This window comes from Hemitrygon akajei, chromosome 22 (genome assembly GCF_048418815.1).
Source record: "Hemitrygon akajei chromosome 22, sHemAka1.3, whole genome shotgun sequence".
NCBI lineage: Eukaryota > Metazoa > Chordata > Chondrichthyes > Myliobatiformes > Dasyatidae > Hemitrygon > Hemitrygon akajei.
The window spans coordinates 18,058,682-18,071,480 of record NC_133145.1 but is presented as its reverse complement, the minus strand read 5'-3'; the positions used below and the strand labels follow the sequence as shown (position 1 = coordinate 18,071,480).

Sequence of the window (12,799 nt, the reverse complement as noted above, 5' to 3'; positions counted from 1 at the left end):
GGCCATACCCTTTTGCCTGTACGATTCATATCTCTTCAGTCCCTGTATATTTATGTGCCTTTCTAACAGACTCTAAATGGCACTATCAAGTCTGCTTGCACCACCCTAGCAGCTCGGTCCAGGCACCTACAGCTCTCTGTGGAAAAAACTTGCCCCACACATACCCTTTCAACCAGAGGTTCTCTACCTTTTTTATGTCATGGACCCCAATAGTTAACTGAGGGGTCTGTGAACTACAGGTTTGGAACTCCTGCTTAAAACATTCTCCCTCTCACCTTAAATAGATGCTTTCTAGTACTTAACATTTCTACCCTGGGAAAAAGTTTATGACTGTCTATCCTATTTATACCTCACATAATCTTGTAAGTGTCTGTCAGGTTTCCCGACAGACTCCAATGGTCCAGACTAAACAACCTTTCCTTATGGATCATGCCCTCTAATCTAGGTAGGATCCTGGTAAAACTCTTATACAGCCTTCCTGTAATGGAGTGGCCAGAAATGTACACAATATACCAAATGTACCAAAGTTCTACATACTACTAAATATTAACAAAGCCAATTGAGGAAGTTCCTTGCTTTTCTTTGCAATGTTGTTGGAGGTTCTTTACTGGCTGCCTGAAAGAGAAAATGGGTATTCATCCAAAAGGTGATACATTCATGGGTGCAGTTCATAGGTATTGCTTTGGAGTATTAGTTCTGATTTTTGCTCAAGTCTTTGGAGTGGACTCATTCAGTCAAACCAGCTGGCACAGAAGTGAGATCCTTATCCCACTGAACTGGGGTCAGCACCTATATCTACAAAGAACTTAACTAAATGCCTGATGAAAGCTGCTGGCATACATGTCCAGAGTGCAGGTGACATGGAGGACTTGCAGGCCAGCAGCTTGCAATAGGGGCCCCCTTCGGATCATGAGTTAAAATTGCAGCTAAACTCAGACCCCCTCAGGGCACACGCATTTGATTACCGGAGAGGCCGGAGGGTCCGCAACAGTCGAAGGACCCGCAACATTCCAAGGATCTTTGTTCCGCTGTCTGAGACCATGGAGACCAGAATATCGATGACTGATATCATCACCAGCAGCCCATCCAGAACGTTCCAAGAACTCTTGAGATAAGTCTGTGGACCGAAACAAAGTCCCATAGCCACCAGCTGCAAAGGAGATGAAGAAGTAAATGTTTACTACTGGAGAAAAGTAACCAATGGTAATCTCACTAAACAAGGGATCCAAGGATGTGGGATCCACAACTGAATAATTCTTGGCACTGACACCTACCTGGTAGGAAGACCAAAAGCATAGAGTTGTAGAGTTATCTTTGGTCCAACTTGTCTATGCTGACCCTTGGGACTCACCTGAGATAGTCCCCTTTTCCTATATTTAGCTCATAAAGCTCTAAACATTTTTTATCCATGTACCTGTCCAAATGTCTTTTTGAAGATTGTAATACTACTACTACTTCTAGTAGTAGTAATACCTCTACTACTACTAGCACTTCTACTACTTCCTCTAGCAGCCCGTTACATATACTGACCTTCCTCTGTGAAGAAGTTGCCCCTCACATCTCGTTTACATCTTTCCTATCTAAATTTAGAGGACTGCAGCAATCACCATGCTCTGGACTAAGGATGGTGCTGAGGGGTGTTGAAGGCCTCTGTGTGAGCATGTCAGAATGGTTGGCCCCACTGGTCAAGCACTAAATGAAGCGTCTCTTTTCTTAGAGCTCTCCCTTGGAATCCCACAACCTTCACTTCTCCTACTGATGTGGGAGTTTATGTTGTGTGCCACATGTTGTGATTGGGTTGCAACATTTACATTAATTGTCTGTGCAACTTCAGCAGTTTGAGGAAATGAATTCAGCTTCAAAAATGAATCTGACAACAAAAAGTTAGAATCAATGAAGTTTCATGATGCTGTTGGACTGTTACCAAAATTTGGGTTTTGTCCCATTCTAGTCTAAGTGTGATACCAAACAGTGAGGCTTAACCTACCTCTTACCACCCATGAACCTCCGTATCCAACACATCACTCTTCGTAACTTCGGGATCTACAACGGGATCCTACCACAAAGCACATCTTTCCCTCCCCAAGCTACTCCCCATTTTCTGTAGGGTTAGCTCTCTATGTGACTTCATTGTCCACTTGTCCCTCCGCATTTATATCCCTGCTTGCACCTATCTTTGAAAGTGGGACAAGTGCAACACAGCCTCTTCACCTCCTCCCTCACCAACATTTTAGACTCCAAACAGTCCTTCCAGGTGAGGAGACACTTCACCTGCGAATCTGTCAGAGTCACCTACTGTATCTGATACTCCTCATGCAGCCTCCTTTACATTGGACTCAACCTAGCTTGTGAAACCGCTTTGTTGAGCACCTCTGTTCTGTTTGCCACAAAAAGTGGGATTTCCCGGTGGCCACACATTTCAATCTGACTTCCATTCCCACTCTGACATGTCGGTCAATGGCCCCCTCTATTGCCATAATCAGACCACACTCAGTTTGGAGAAGTAGCACCTCATATTCTGTCTGGGTAGCCTCCAACCTGATGGAATGAGTTCCCAGTAATTTCTCACCACTCTCCCCTTTCACTCCTGTTCCATTTCCCATTCTGGTTCTCCTCTTACCCCTTCTTTTCTCATCACCTCCTCTTTCCCTTTCTTCCATGGTCCACTGTCCCCTCTTATCAGAGTCCTTCTTCTTCAGCCCCTCATCACTCTCTCCTATCACTGCCCAGCTTCTTAATTCATCCACCCACCTCCCTACTCACCTGGTCACACCTACCATCTGCCAGCTTATAATTCCGCTCTCCTCACCTTTGTATTTTGGCTTATTTCCCCTTCCTTTCCAGTCCCAATGAAGAGTCTTGGCCTGAAATGTCGACTGTATATGGAGTCTGGCTTGCTGAATCCCTCCAGCACTTTGTATGTGTGGCTTAACTCTCTTCACTGTGGCTTTGTGAATAACCCAGTTGTGTAATTTGCTTCTTATTATTCAAAATGAAGACCCACATCACCTTTAATGTGAACTTTCTGCTTCTGGTTTGCCAGACAGTTGAAAGGTTTGGATAAATGTTTGTTTACAGCTTATGCAGAATTTGCAAATTGAGGGAAATAATCGATTCCCATTCTCTTTTAACATATGCAAATAGCAAGTATCTTTTTAGGTATTTTCTTCATTGTTCATTCAAAATCTTTGGGAAATGGCTTATTCTTATTAGATGAATTTGTCTAGGGGATGGGAACCAGAGTAATAGGGCTGAGGATGGGAATGTTGGTTTACAGCAGAGGTAGTGTATAGATAGACAGTCAGGAAGGACAGGCAGATGATAGGACAAAATTGCAATCAGTGAGATGGGTTGCAGTATAAAAGGTGGAAAAAATTGAAAATTCTGACGAATACAGGACTGAAGGTGTTAATATCTGAAAGCACATAGTATCCGAAATAAGGGAGATGATCTTGTAGCACAGTTAAGAGATTGGCAGGTATGACATTATGAGTATCACAGAGTCATGGCTGAAAGATGATTGTAGTTGGGAGTTTAATATCAAAGGATACACAATCTATCAAATGGACAGGCAGAGGAGGAGGAGGAGTGGCTCTGCTGGTAAAAATGAAATCAAATCTTTAGCAAGAGGTGACATAAGAATATGTAGAATCTTTGTGGGTAGACTTAAGAAACTGCAAGGGCAAGAAGACCTTGATAGGAGTTATTCATGGGTCTCCAAACAGTAGCCAGGATGCGGTCTACAAATTACAACGGAAGGTAGAAAAAGCATGTCAAAAAGCCAATATTACATTATTCATGAGGGAGTTCAATATGCAGATAGATTGGGAAAACCAAGTTGTTGCTGGATCCCAAGAGAGAGAAATTGTGACACGTACAACAAGGTGGAGGAACTCAGTAGGTCGCGTAGCATACGTGGAAACGAGCAGTCAACATTTCAGGCCGAGACCCTTCGTCAGGACTGAAGAACAAGGGGGCAGGAGCACTATAAAGAAGGTGGGGGGAGGGTGGGAAGGAGAAGGTTGGTAGGTGCCAGGTGAAAAACCAATCAGAGAAAACATCAAGGAGTGGGGAGGGGAAGCAGGGAGGGGATAGGCAGGAAAGGTGAAGAAGGAATGTAAGGGGAAAACACTATGTGTAGTAGAAGAAGGCAGAATCATGAGAGAGGTGATAGGCAGCTGAAGGAGGAGGCAGAGTGAAACTGGGATGGGGGAAGGGAGAGGGAATAACCAGAAGTTGGAGAATTCAATGTTCGTGCCAAGGGGCTGGAGACTACCTAGACGGTATATGAGGTGTTGCTCCTCTAACCTGATAAAGGGAAATACAGAGGCGTGAGAGAGGAGCTGGCCAAATTTGACTAGAGAGGAAACTAGCAGGGATGATGGCAGAGCAGCAATGGCTGGCGACTCTGGGTGCAATTTGGAAAGTGCAGAAAAGATACATTTCAAAGAAGAGGAAGTATTCTAAAGTCAGGATGATGCAATTGTGGCTGACAAGGGAAGTCAAAACCTACATAAAAGGGAAGGAGAAAGCATATAATAGAGGAAAAATTAGAGGATTTGGACATTTTTAAAAACCAAGAGAAGGCAACTAAAAAACTATGGGGGGGGGGGGGAGACGAAATATGAAGGTAAGCTAGCCAATAATATCAAAAATGAAACCAAATGATTTTTTCAGATATATAAAGAGTAAAAGAGAGACAAGTGTAAATATTGGACCACTGGAAAATGATGCTGGAGAGATAGTAATGGGGACAAGGAAATGGATAAGTATTTTAATTTGAATTGAGTAAGTATTTTGCATTAGCCTTCATTGTGGTAGACACAAGTAGTATGCTGGAAGTTCGAGAGTGTCAGGGGGCAGAAGAGAATGCAGTTGATATTTCTAGGGAGATGATCCTTGAATATTTGAAATGTCTGAAAGTAGTTAAGTCACCAGGATGTGATGGACTACACCCCAGGGTCCTAAATGAGGCAGCTGAAGAGATTATGGATGCATTATTAATGATCTTTCATGAATCAATATATTCTGGCATGGTTCTGGAGGACTGAAAAATTGCAAATGTCACTCTACTTTTCAAGAAGGGAGGGAGGCGCAAGAAAGGGAGGCCAGTTAGCCTGACCTCAGTGGGTGGGAAGATGTTGGAGTCAATTGTTAAGGATGTGGTTTCGGGGTGCTTGGGCACATGATGAAATAGGCCAAAGTCAGCATGGTTTCCTTAAGGAAAAATCATGCCTGACAAATCTGTTGTAATTCTTTGAAGAAATAACAAGCAGGATAGACAAAGGAAAACCGGTGGATGCTGTGTACTTGGATTTTCAGAAGACCTTTGACAAGGTGCCACACAGGAGGCTGCTTAACTAGAATCCAGGGTATTACAAGAAAGATAACAGCATGGATAGAGCATTGGCTGATTGGCAGGAGGCAAACTGTGGGAGTAAAGTGATCCTCTTCAGATTAGCTGCTAGTGAGTAGTAGTGTTCCACAGGAGTCTGTATCTGGACTGCTTATTTTTACATTTTATGTCAACGATTTGGATGGTGAAGTTGATGGCTTTGTGGCCAGGTCTGCAGACAATACAAACATAAGTGGTGGGGCAGATATTGTTGGGGAAGCAGAGAGGCTGCAGAAGGATTTAGGTAGATTAGGAGAGTGGGCAAAGAGGTGGTAGATCAAATACAATATCAGGTACTGTATGGTCATGCACTTTGGTAGAAGGAATAAAAGTGTAGACTATTTTCTAAATTGGAAGACAATTCAAAAATCTGAGGTGCAAAGGGACTTGGGAGTACTCATGTAGGATTCCCTAAAGGTCAATTTACAGTTTGAATCAGTGGTGAGGAAGGCGAATGTAATGTTAGCATTCATTTCAAGAGGACTAGAATATAAAAGTAAGATGCTGTGGCTGTGTAAGATGCTGGTAGGGCATCACAGACTATTGTGAGCAGTTTTGGGCCGTTACTTAAGAAAGGATGTGCTGACATTGGAGAAGGTTCAGAGGAGGTTCATGAAAATGAAACAGAGAATGAAAGAGTTATCATATGAGCAGTGATTCAAGACTCTGGGCCTGTGATTATTGGAATTTAGAAGAATGGGGGGGGGAGTCTCATTGAAACCCATTGAATGATGAAAGGCTTAGATAGAATGGATGTGAAAAGGATGTTTCCATTGGTGGGGTAGCCTAGGTCCAAAGGGTACAGCCTCAAATTCGAGGGACATCCATTTAGAACAGAGATGAGGAGGAATTTCTTTAGCCTGTGGGTGGTGAATCTGTGGAAATTGTTGCCACAGGTGGCTATGGACGCCAGGTCACTAAGTGCATTTAAGGTGGAGGGTGATAGGTTCTTGATTAGTCAAGGCTTGAAAGGTTATAGGGAGAAGGCAGGAGAATGGCACTGAAAGGGAAATAGATCAGCCATGATGAAATGGCGAAGCAGACTCGACAGGCTGAATGGCCTAATTCTGCTCCTAGGTCTTGGGGTCCTATGGAACTCACCATAGTAGTCTGACCATTGTGATACTTCAATGGTTGAAAACAGCAGTTGTTATTTATACAACTCGATTAAAAAATAAATGCATCTAAAATGAACAGATTACATAGTGTATATCCAACTTGCATAGTGATTAAATTACTACTGCAAAGTGTGGGGCTCTGTCACATGTAGATAATTATCAAAGCTTAATTTAACATTTAAAAAAAACCCTAGTGATTGTGGTTACCTTTACTGCCATTTCACTCAGGAAGATCACTGTGAAGATATAGTTCGAGAGTGTCAAGAAGATTCGCTCCTTTAAAGGAAGAAAAGACTCAGTATTAGAACAATGACAAAATACTTTGCAAGCTCAAAATTTGAACTATATGTAGAAACTGTTCATAATGTTGAAGAGTTCATGTAGTGTGTGTGCAGAAAAAAAGATATAGGTCTTTGACCTTCTGTTTTACTTAAGTATTGAAGGAGGAAAGGGGGAAGGAGGTTAAAGAACAAAAGGGAGGATTTATTATTGCCGTCTATGTGCCTATTATTACCATGTATACTGTTTATTCTGAGAGCTTCACGCAAACAAGGAACTTGTTCACACCCTGTTGTATATGATAATGAACTAATATGTATGCGTACCTGAAGATGAAAGAAAGATAAACTGAATGACAAAAATAAATGAAATTGTACAAGAAGTTATAATGGCACAAGAAGGGAGAAAGAAAATGTGTTCATGGGAGTTGTGAATGACAATGACAGAACTATTATCAGCTGCTTCTACCAGAAATATGGTGAAAAGGGTTATAATTGGTAACATTTTAACTCAATATTTAGTCTGAAACATCATTCTTTATTCACTCATTTTAATTCCAATTCCCATTCCTGTTCCAACATTTTGGACCATGGCTTCCTCTTGTGCCAAGATGAGGCCATCCTCAGGGTGGAGGAGCAACACCTTATATTCCGTCTGGGTAGCCTCCAACCTGATGGCATGAACAATGATTTCTTGAACTTCCAGTAAAAAAAATCCTTGCCCCTCCCCCTTCTTCTATTCCTCATTCTGACCTTTTACCGTTTCTCAGCTACCTATCCTCTCCCCCTGGGATTCCTCCTCCTTTACCCTACAGTCTACTCTCCTATCCTACCAGATTCCTCCTTCTCCAGCCCTTGACCTTTCCCACTCAGCTGGTTTCACCAATCACTTTCCAGCTAGCCTCCTTCCCAACCCTCCCCACCTTTTTATTTTAGTGTTTTCCCCCTTCCTTTCTAGTCCTGAAGAAGAGTTTGCACCCAAAATGTTGACTGTTTATTCATTTCCATAGAAACTGTTGATTAGCTGAGTTCCTCCAGCATTTTGTGCATGTTGTTTTATTCGCTCTGGCCTTCTACAAGATTTACTCTCACCTGAGAAAGTACCTGCCTGCCCTCTGAGGCAGATGCAAAAGATTTCCTACAACAGCTTTCAATTAGATTATGGAACGTTCCTCAGTTAAACTTAAAATTTCAAAAGTAAACAGCTGCTAGAGATTAGGCAATCACTGAAATTACTTAAAATATTGAGCAGGTGAGGCAGCCTCTCTCTCTCTGTCCTAATGACCTACCATCAGCCAAAAAGTTAATTGTGATTTTATCTTGACAAATGCTGTCTAAATAACTAGGTATTTCTAATATATTTTGCTTTAATTCTGGGGAAAAAAGATCATGTGATAATTATTTCCAATGTTGTTCAGAACAGCTTGACTTTACACTCCCACTTCTAGCTAAAGAAAAGAGAGAAGATTTCAAAGACATTTCATTGATTCTAAAGAATTTTGGAACATCCTAATTTGTGAATGAACCTGTAATAGTGTGAGTTTTCTTTCATTCATCCCTCTTTAATCAGTACTGTATTACAAGCACAGTAAGTCCAATTGAACAGCATGAACACTGCCTTGTCTAAATTACAAATTGAAAATCAAATGATAGCAATCATGGCCATTTATCTCTGTTGCAAATGACTGTACAATGCAGGCACTGATAATGAGTTGGATATTTGCTAGAGTTAGATGAGGGATCAGAACAAAATGAAAGATTTTTATAAAGGGACATGCATAGCTAGCAGTGGGTGTCAGAAGAAATGAAATAGATCAATACTTACATCATGTATTAAAGTTTAAGAACAAAACATTGTAAAATATACATGTAAAAGAAATTCGGGATTCACAACACTATGTAACGCAGCATTCCTCTGCAGAGGACTGGAAATACATCAATGTAAAATTAAATCAGCATGTATTCTGTAATTTCAATAATCAATACGCCTTTTTAGATGTTAATTGCATTATGGCTGCAATATTGATATAATAGGAAAACGCCTAGATTTACAGCAATTCATTTTCCCACTTGAGACAAAAGATCTGGAAAGCTTCAAGGCTCTTTTGTGAAAGCCACAGTTCTCAAAGAATTGTTTTGAGAACTGTCCTGACCTGGTCAATAAACACCAGCTGGATTTCATACTATTTATCACCTGTTAATTCTTCACAACTGATTCAGTTGTGGAGCTGCTCCCTCTGGAAGAACAGCATTTGCTTCTGTGTTCTACCATGTGAAAAGCTTTCATCTTTTGCTGGAACAATCCTGTGGCAATATTTCTGAAGCCTTTATTGCACTTAGTTCAGATTTTTCTTTGCATTTCCTAACATAATTCTTTCCTCTTATATCAGTGACCTTCAACAATCTTTTTTTTTGTTAATATGAGTTCTGATACTCTATAGGATGTGAGTAAACTAGATGCAAAGTATGACTGGAAAGAAAGTCAATACTTGTCCACCAACCATTTTTTACTTTTGTTTCTAAGAGTAAGCACATTCCCCCACTAATTTATCTGTAACCTATAGTAATTAATATCAATACCCCCAATTTCTCCCACCCACCTACAGTAGAGGCAATATACAGTAGTCAACCTACTGACCAGCACATCTTTGGAAGGTGGGAAGTAATCAGAACACCCAAGGAAATCAACATGGTCACAGTGACAGAATGGAAATTCCACACAGGCAGCATTGGACACCAGGACTAAATGGGTCAGTGGGTTTGCAAGGCAGCAGCTTATCCAGGTGCACTACCTTAATGGTGGACTTATTGTCTTGCTGGTGAAACTGAAACACCGTTGCATGGTGTTTTATGCAAGACTTTGACATTTACATAGTCTTCAGATTGGTTAATAAGAATCACATTTTTTAGATTATTTTACCTATTTAGGTATTAAAATTACTAAAAAACATAAAGATCTGTTTAAAACTAATTTTTTACCCTTAATAGATCAAATTAAGCAACTTGCTAATAGATGGTCCCCACTATCTTTGTCTTTGGTAGGCAGAGTTAATGCCATTAAGATGATGATACTACCTAAATTTTTATATTTATTTCAAGCATTACCAATTTTTATCCCTAAATCTTTTTTTGATATGGTTGACTCTAAAATATCTTCCTATTTGTGGCAGAACAAAAATCCTAGATTAGGTAAAAAATATTTACAGAAGCCAAAGAAGGAGGGCGGCTTGGCTTTACCAAACCTAAGATTTTACTATTGGGCAGTTAATATACGGTATTTGATATTTTGGACACAAGAATTGACTACAGTAGCTGGTCCACAATGGGTAAATTTGGAATGTAAATCTGTGCAAGATTTCTCATTGATCTCAATCTTAGGATCTTCACTTCCTTTTTCGTTACTCAAAATTAATAAACAGATAACTAATCCCATAGTTAAGTATACATTACGAATCTGGTTTCAATTTCGTAAATCTTTTGGCTTGAATAAGTTTATACTGTCAAGTCCTATAATATCTAATTACTTCTTTCGGCCATCATCTATAGATCAAGCTTTTTTCCTATGGAAAACAAAAGGTATAACATGTTTTCGTGATCTGTTTTTGGATGATAACATTATGTCCTTTGAACAGTTATCTAACAAATACAATTTATCTAAAACCCACTTTTTTAGATACTTACAAATTAGAAATTTTCTATATAATGAATTAAAGTCTTTTTCGAAAGAATGTCCATTGGACATTACAGAGAGAATTCTAACTCTTAATCCTTATCAAAAGGGTTTAGTAGCTATCATTTACAATATGATTATGAAGGTACAGCCAGATATATCAGAAAAAATTAAGAAGGAATGGCAGGAAGAATTGCATTGCCCTATATCTACTGAGCAATGGGAAAAAATTTTATTATTGGTAAACTCATCCTCTATTTGTGCTAAACATGCTCTAATACAATTCAAGGTTGTACACAGAGCCCACATGTCTAAAAATAAACTTGCTCGATTTTATTCTTATGTTAATCCAACCTGTGATAGATGTCATTCTGATATTGCTACATTGACCCATATGTTTTGGTCTTGTCCTTGTTTACAAAGCTATTGGAAGGATATTTTTAATATCATTTCAAGAGTTTTAAATATTAATCTTCAACCGCATCCTTTTACTGCAATCTTTGGTCTACCTATGATAGATAATATGTGTCTATCTGCTTCATCTCAGCGAATGATTGCATTTGTTACACTAATGGCTAGAAGATCTATTTTATTGAACTGGAAAGAAATTAATCCTCCAACTGTATTTCAGTGGCTCTCTCAAACCATTTCCTGTTTGAGTTTAGAAAAAATTAGAAGTGTGGTCTTTAACTCCTCAGTTAAATTTGAGGAAACTTGGAGACCATTTATTCAACATTTTCATGCGAATTAAATGGTCTGATCCTGAACCTTATTGTTACCATCCTGAATTGTATAAATGGAGGTTCGGAGTCATTGGCACTACTGTATGTATTTAACATTATACAATTGCCCATGTTAGTTGTTTTTTTTTATATATATTGTTTTTTTTTTCTTCTTCTTTTTGGGGTTTTTTTTTTGCTTTTCTTTTTAAATCCTTCATATTAATATTATAAGTTTGGGAGACTTTTTACATTGATTAATACATAATTGATTATTAATGAATCTATTGTGTACTCTCAAATGTTTTTGTACTTATATTTTACTTATGTTTTTTTCTCAAAATCAATAAAAAGATTTGAAAAGAAAAGAAAGAAGAATCACATTTTTAATAAACTCCCAGTTTCGTTTTCCCCTGGCCAGGACCGCTGAAGACAATTTCATCATTTGGAAAAAAAAACCCTGGATTTATCGTGAGCCTGCAAATTTCAATCCTATCCTCCTCTGGCATCCCCTTTACTACATGACAGGATTATCATAATGGTCTCAAGAGATGCAACCCCTAGTGACTGGCTGTCAGTTTAATAATAATAGGACACAGCAAAAATGCTCTGAATACATATCTATGACTCAAAAGCTGTCCAATTACATGCCAACTTATTTTAAGGCAAGCTTCACTTTGTGATTACTGTCGCTGTCTTGCCACTGAGGTAATTTGAAAAAAAAGATTCTTTCCAACTGACTCAATAAGTAGCTTTCTCATGAGCAATGAACATAATGTGGAGGAACAGCTCATGGAAGCATTGAAAGAAGGCAGAAGCGAGTGAGATTCTCATCACTGATTCACTAATGAGAGGAACTTTAGAAGCTGACACTTTGAGTTACAGGACATACTGAAAAAATAAGCTGAACTTAAACCAATGCAGCATACTCATCCTAATGGATTGGAAATATTTTGAGGCCATCCATTGCAAGTCATGTTCTAATAAAAAGTAGAATGGATAGATAGTCATTCATATAGTTTTTAAAAAAGCCTCAGTGCTTGTGAAAAAAATAGATTAAAGCAAGAGTCGAGTAATTCTGCATATGTTTCTTTGTGTCTTAGCAGATGATGTGAAACTCATTGAATCATTTTCTCTCAATATTTTGATCTCCCTGGCACACTTGTCCCTGTGGAAAGCTCACCCAAATGATGTGAATATTCGTGCAACATGCAAAGATCATCTGAAGATTTTAATTTTACAGTTATGAAAATTGCTATTTCATATTTATTTATAGACCAGGTCTTACTAAGCCTGTTCTTGAAACTGTTTGAAATTGCATTCTTTATCTGTCCTGTGACCTCAATCACAACCTTCCATGGAAATAATTCAGAAAATGTGTAGCTCAGGTGCTGGATGGTCAGGTTGAGTTGACCTCCAATCTTGGCAATCTATTTGGGAACGTTTCATCACCATATGAGGAGATATCGTCAGTGTATTGTTTACCTGTGGTGTGTCCTCCGAATGCCTGGCTTTTTATATACTTAACAATTAGTTAATTGGTCATCATTACAAAAACTCACTTGTGACATAGGAAGGGGTCTCACTGCTGATTAATTGCATAGTGAACTCTACGTTGT

General features: G+C 39.2%; 1 protein-coding gene across 2 annotated transcripts in view; it reads right to left on the bottom strand.

Annotated features, from left to right (window-relative positions):
- The window catches only part of cacna1g (calcium channel, voltage-dependent, T type, alpha 1G subunit), a 315,144-nt gene that overhangs the window by 104,339 nt on the left and 198,006 nt on the right, over window positions 1-12,799 (bottom strand). For both annotated transcript variants that reach the window (XM_073026745.1, XM_073026746.1), the window contains 2 exons: window positions 6,721-6,789; window positions 966-1,150 (listed from right to left, as the gene is read on the bottom strand). In XM_073026745.1, the coding sequence (XP_072882846.1) occupies window positions 966-1,150; window positions 6,721-6,789 (254 nt within the window). The remainder of the gene's footprint in view (window positions 1-965; window positions 1,151-6,720; window positions 6,790-12,799) is intronic.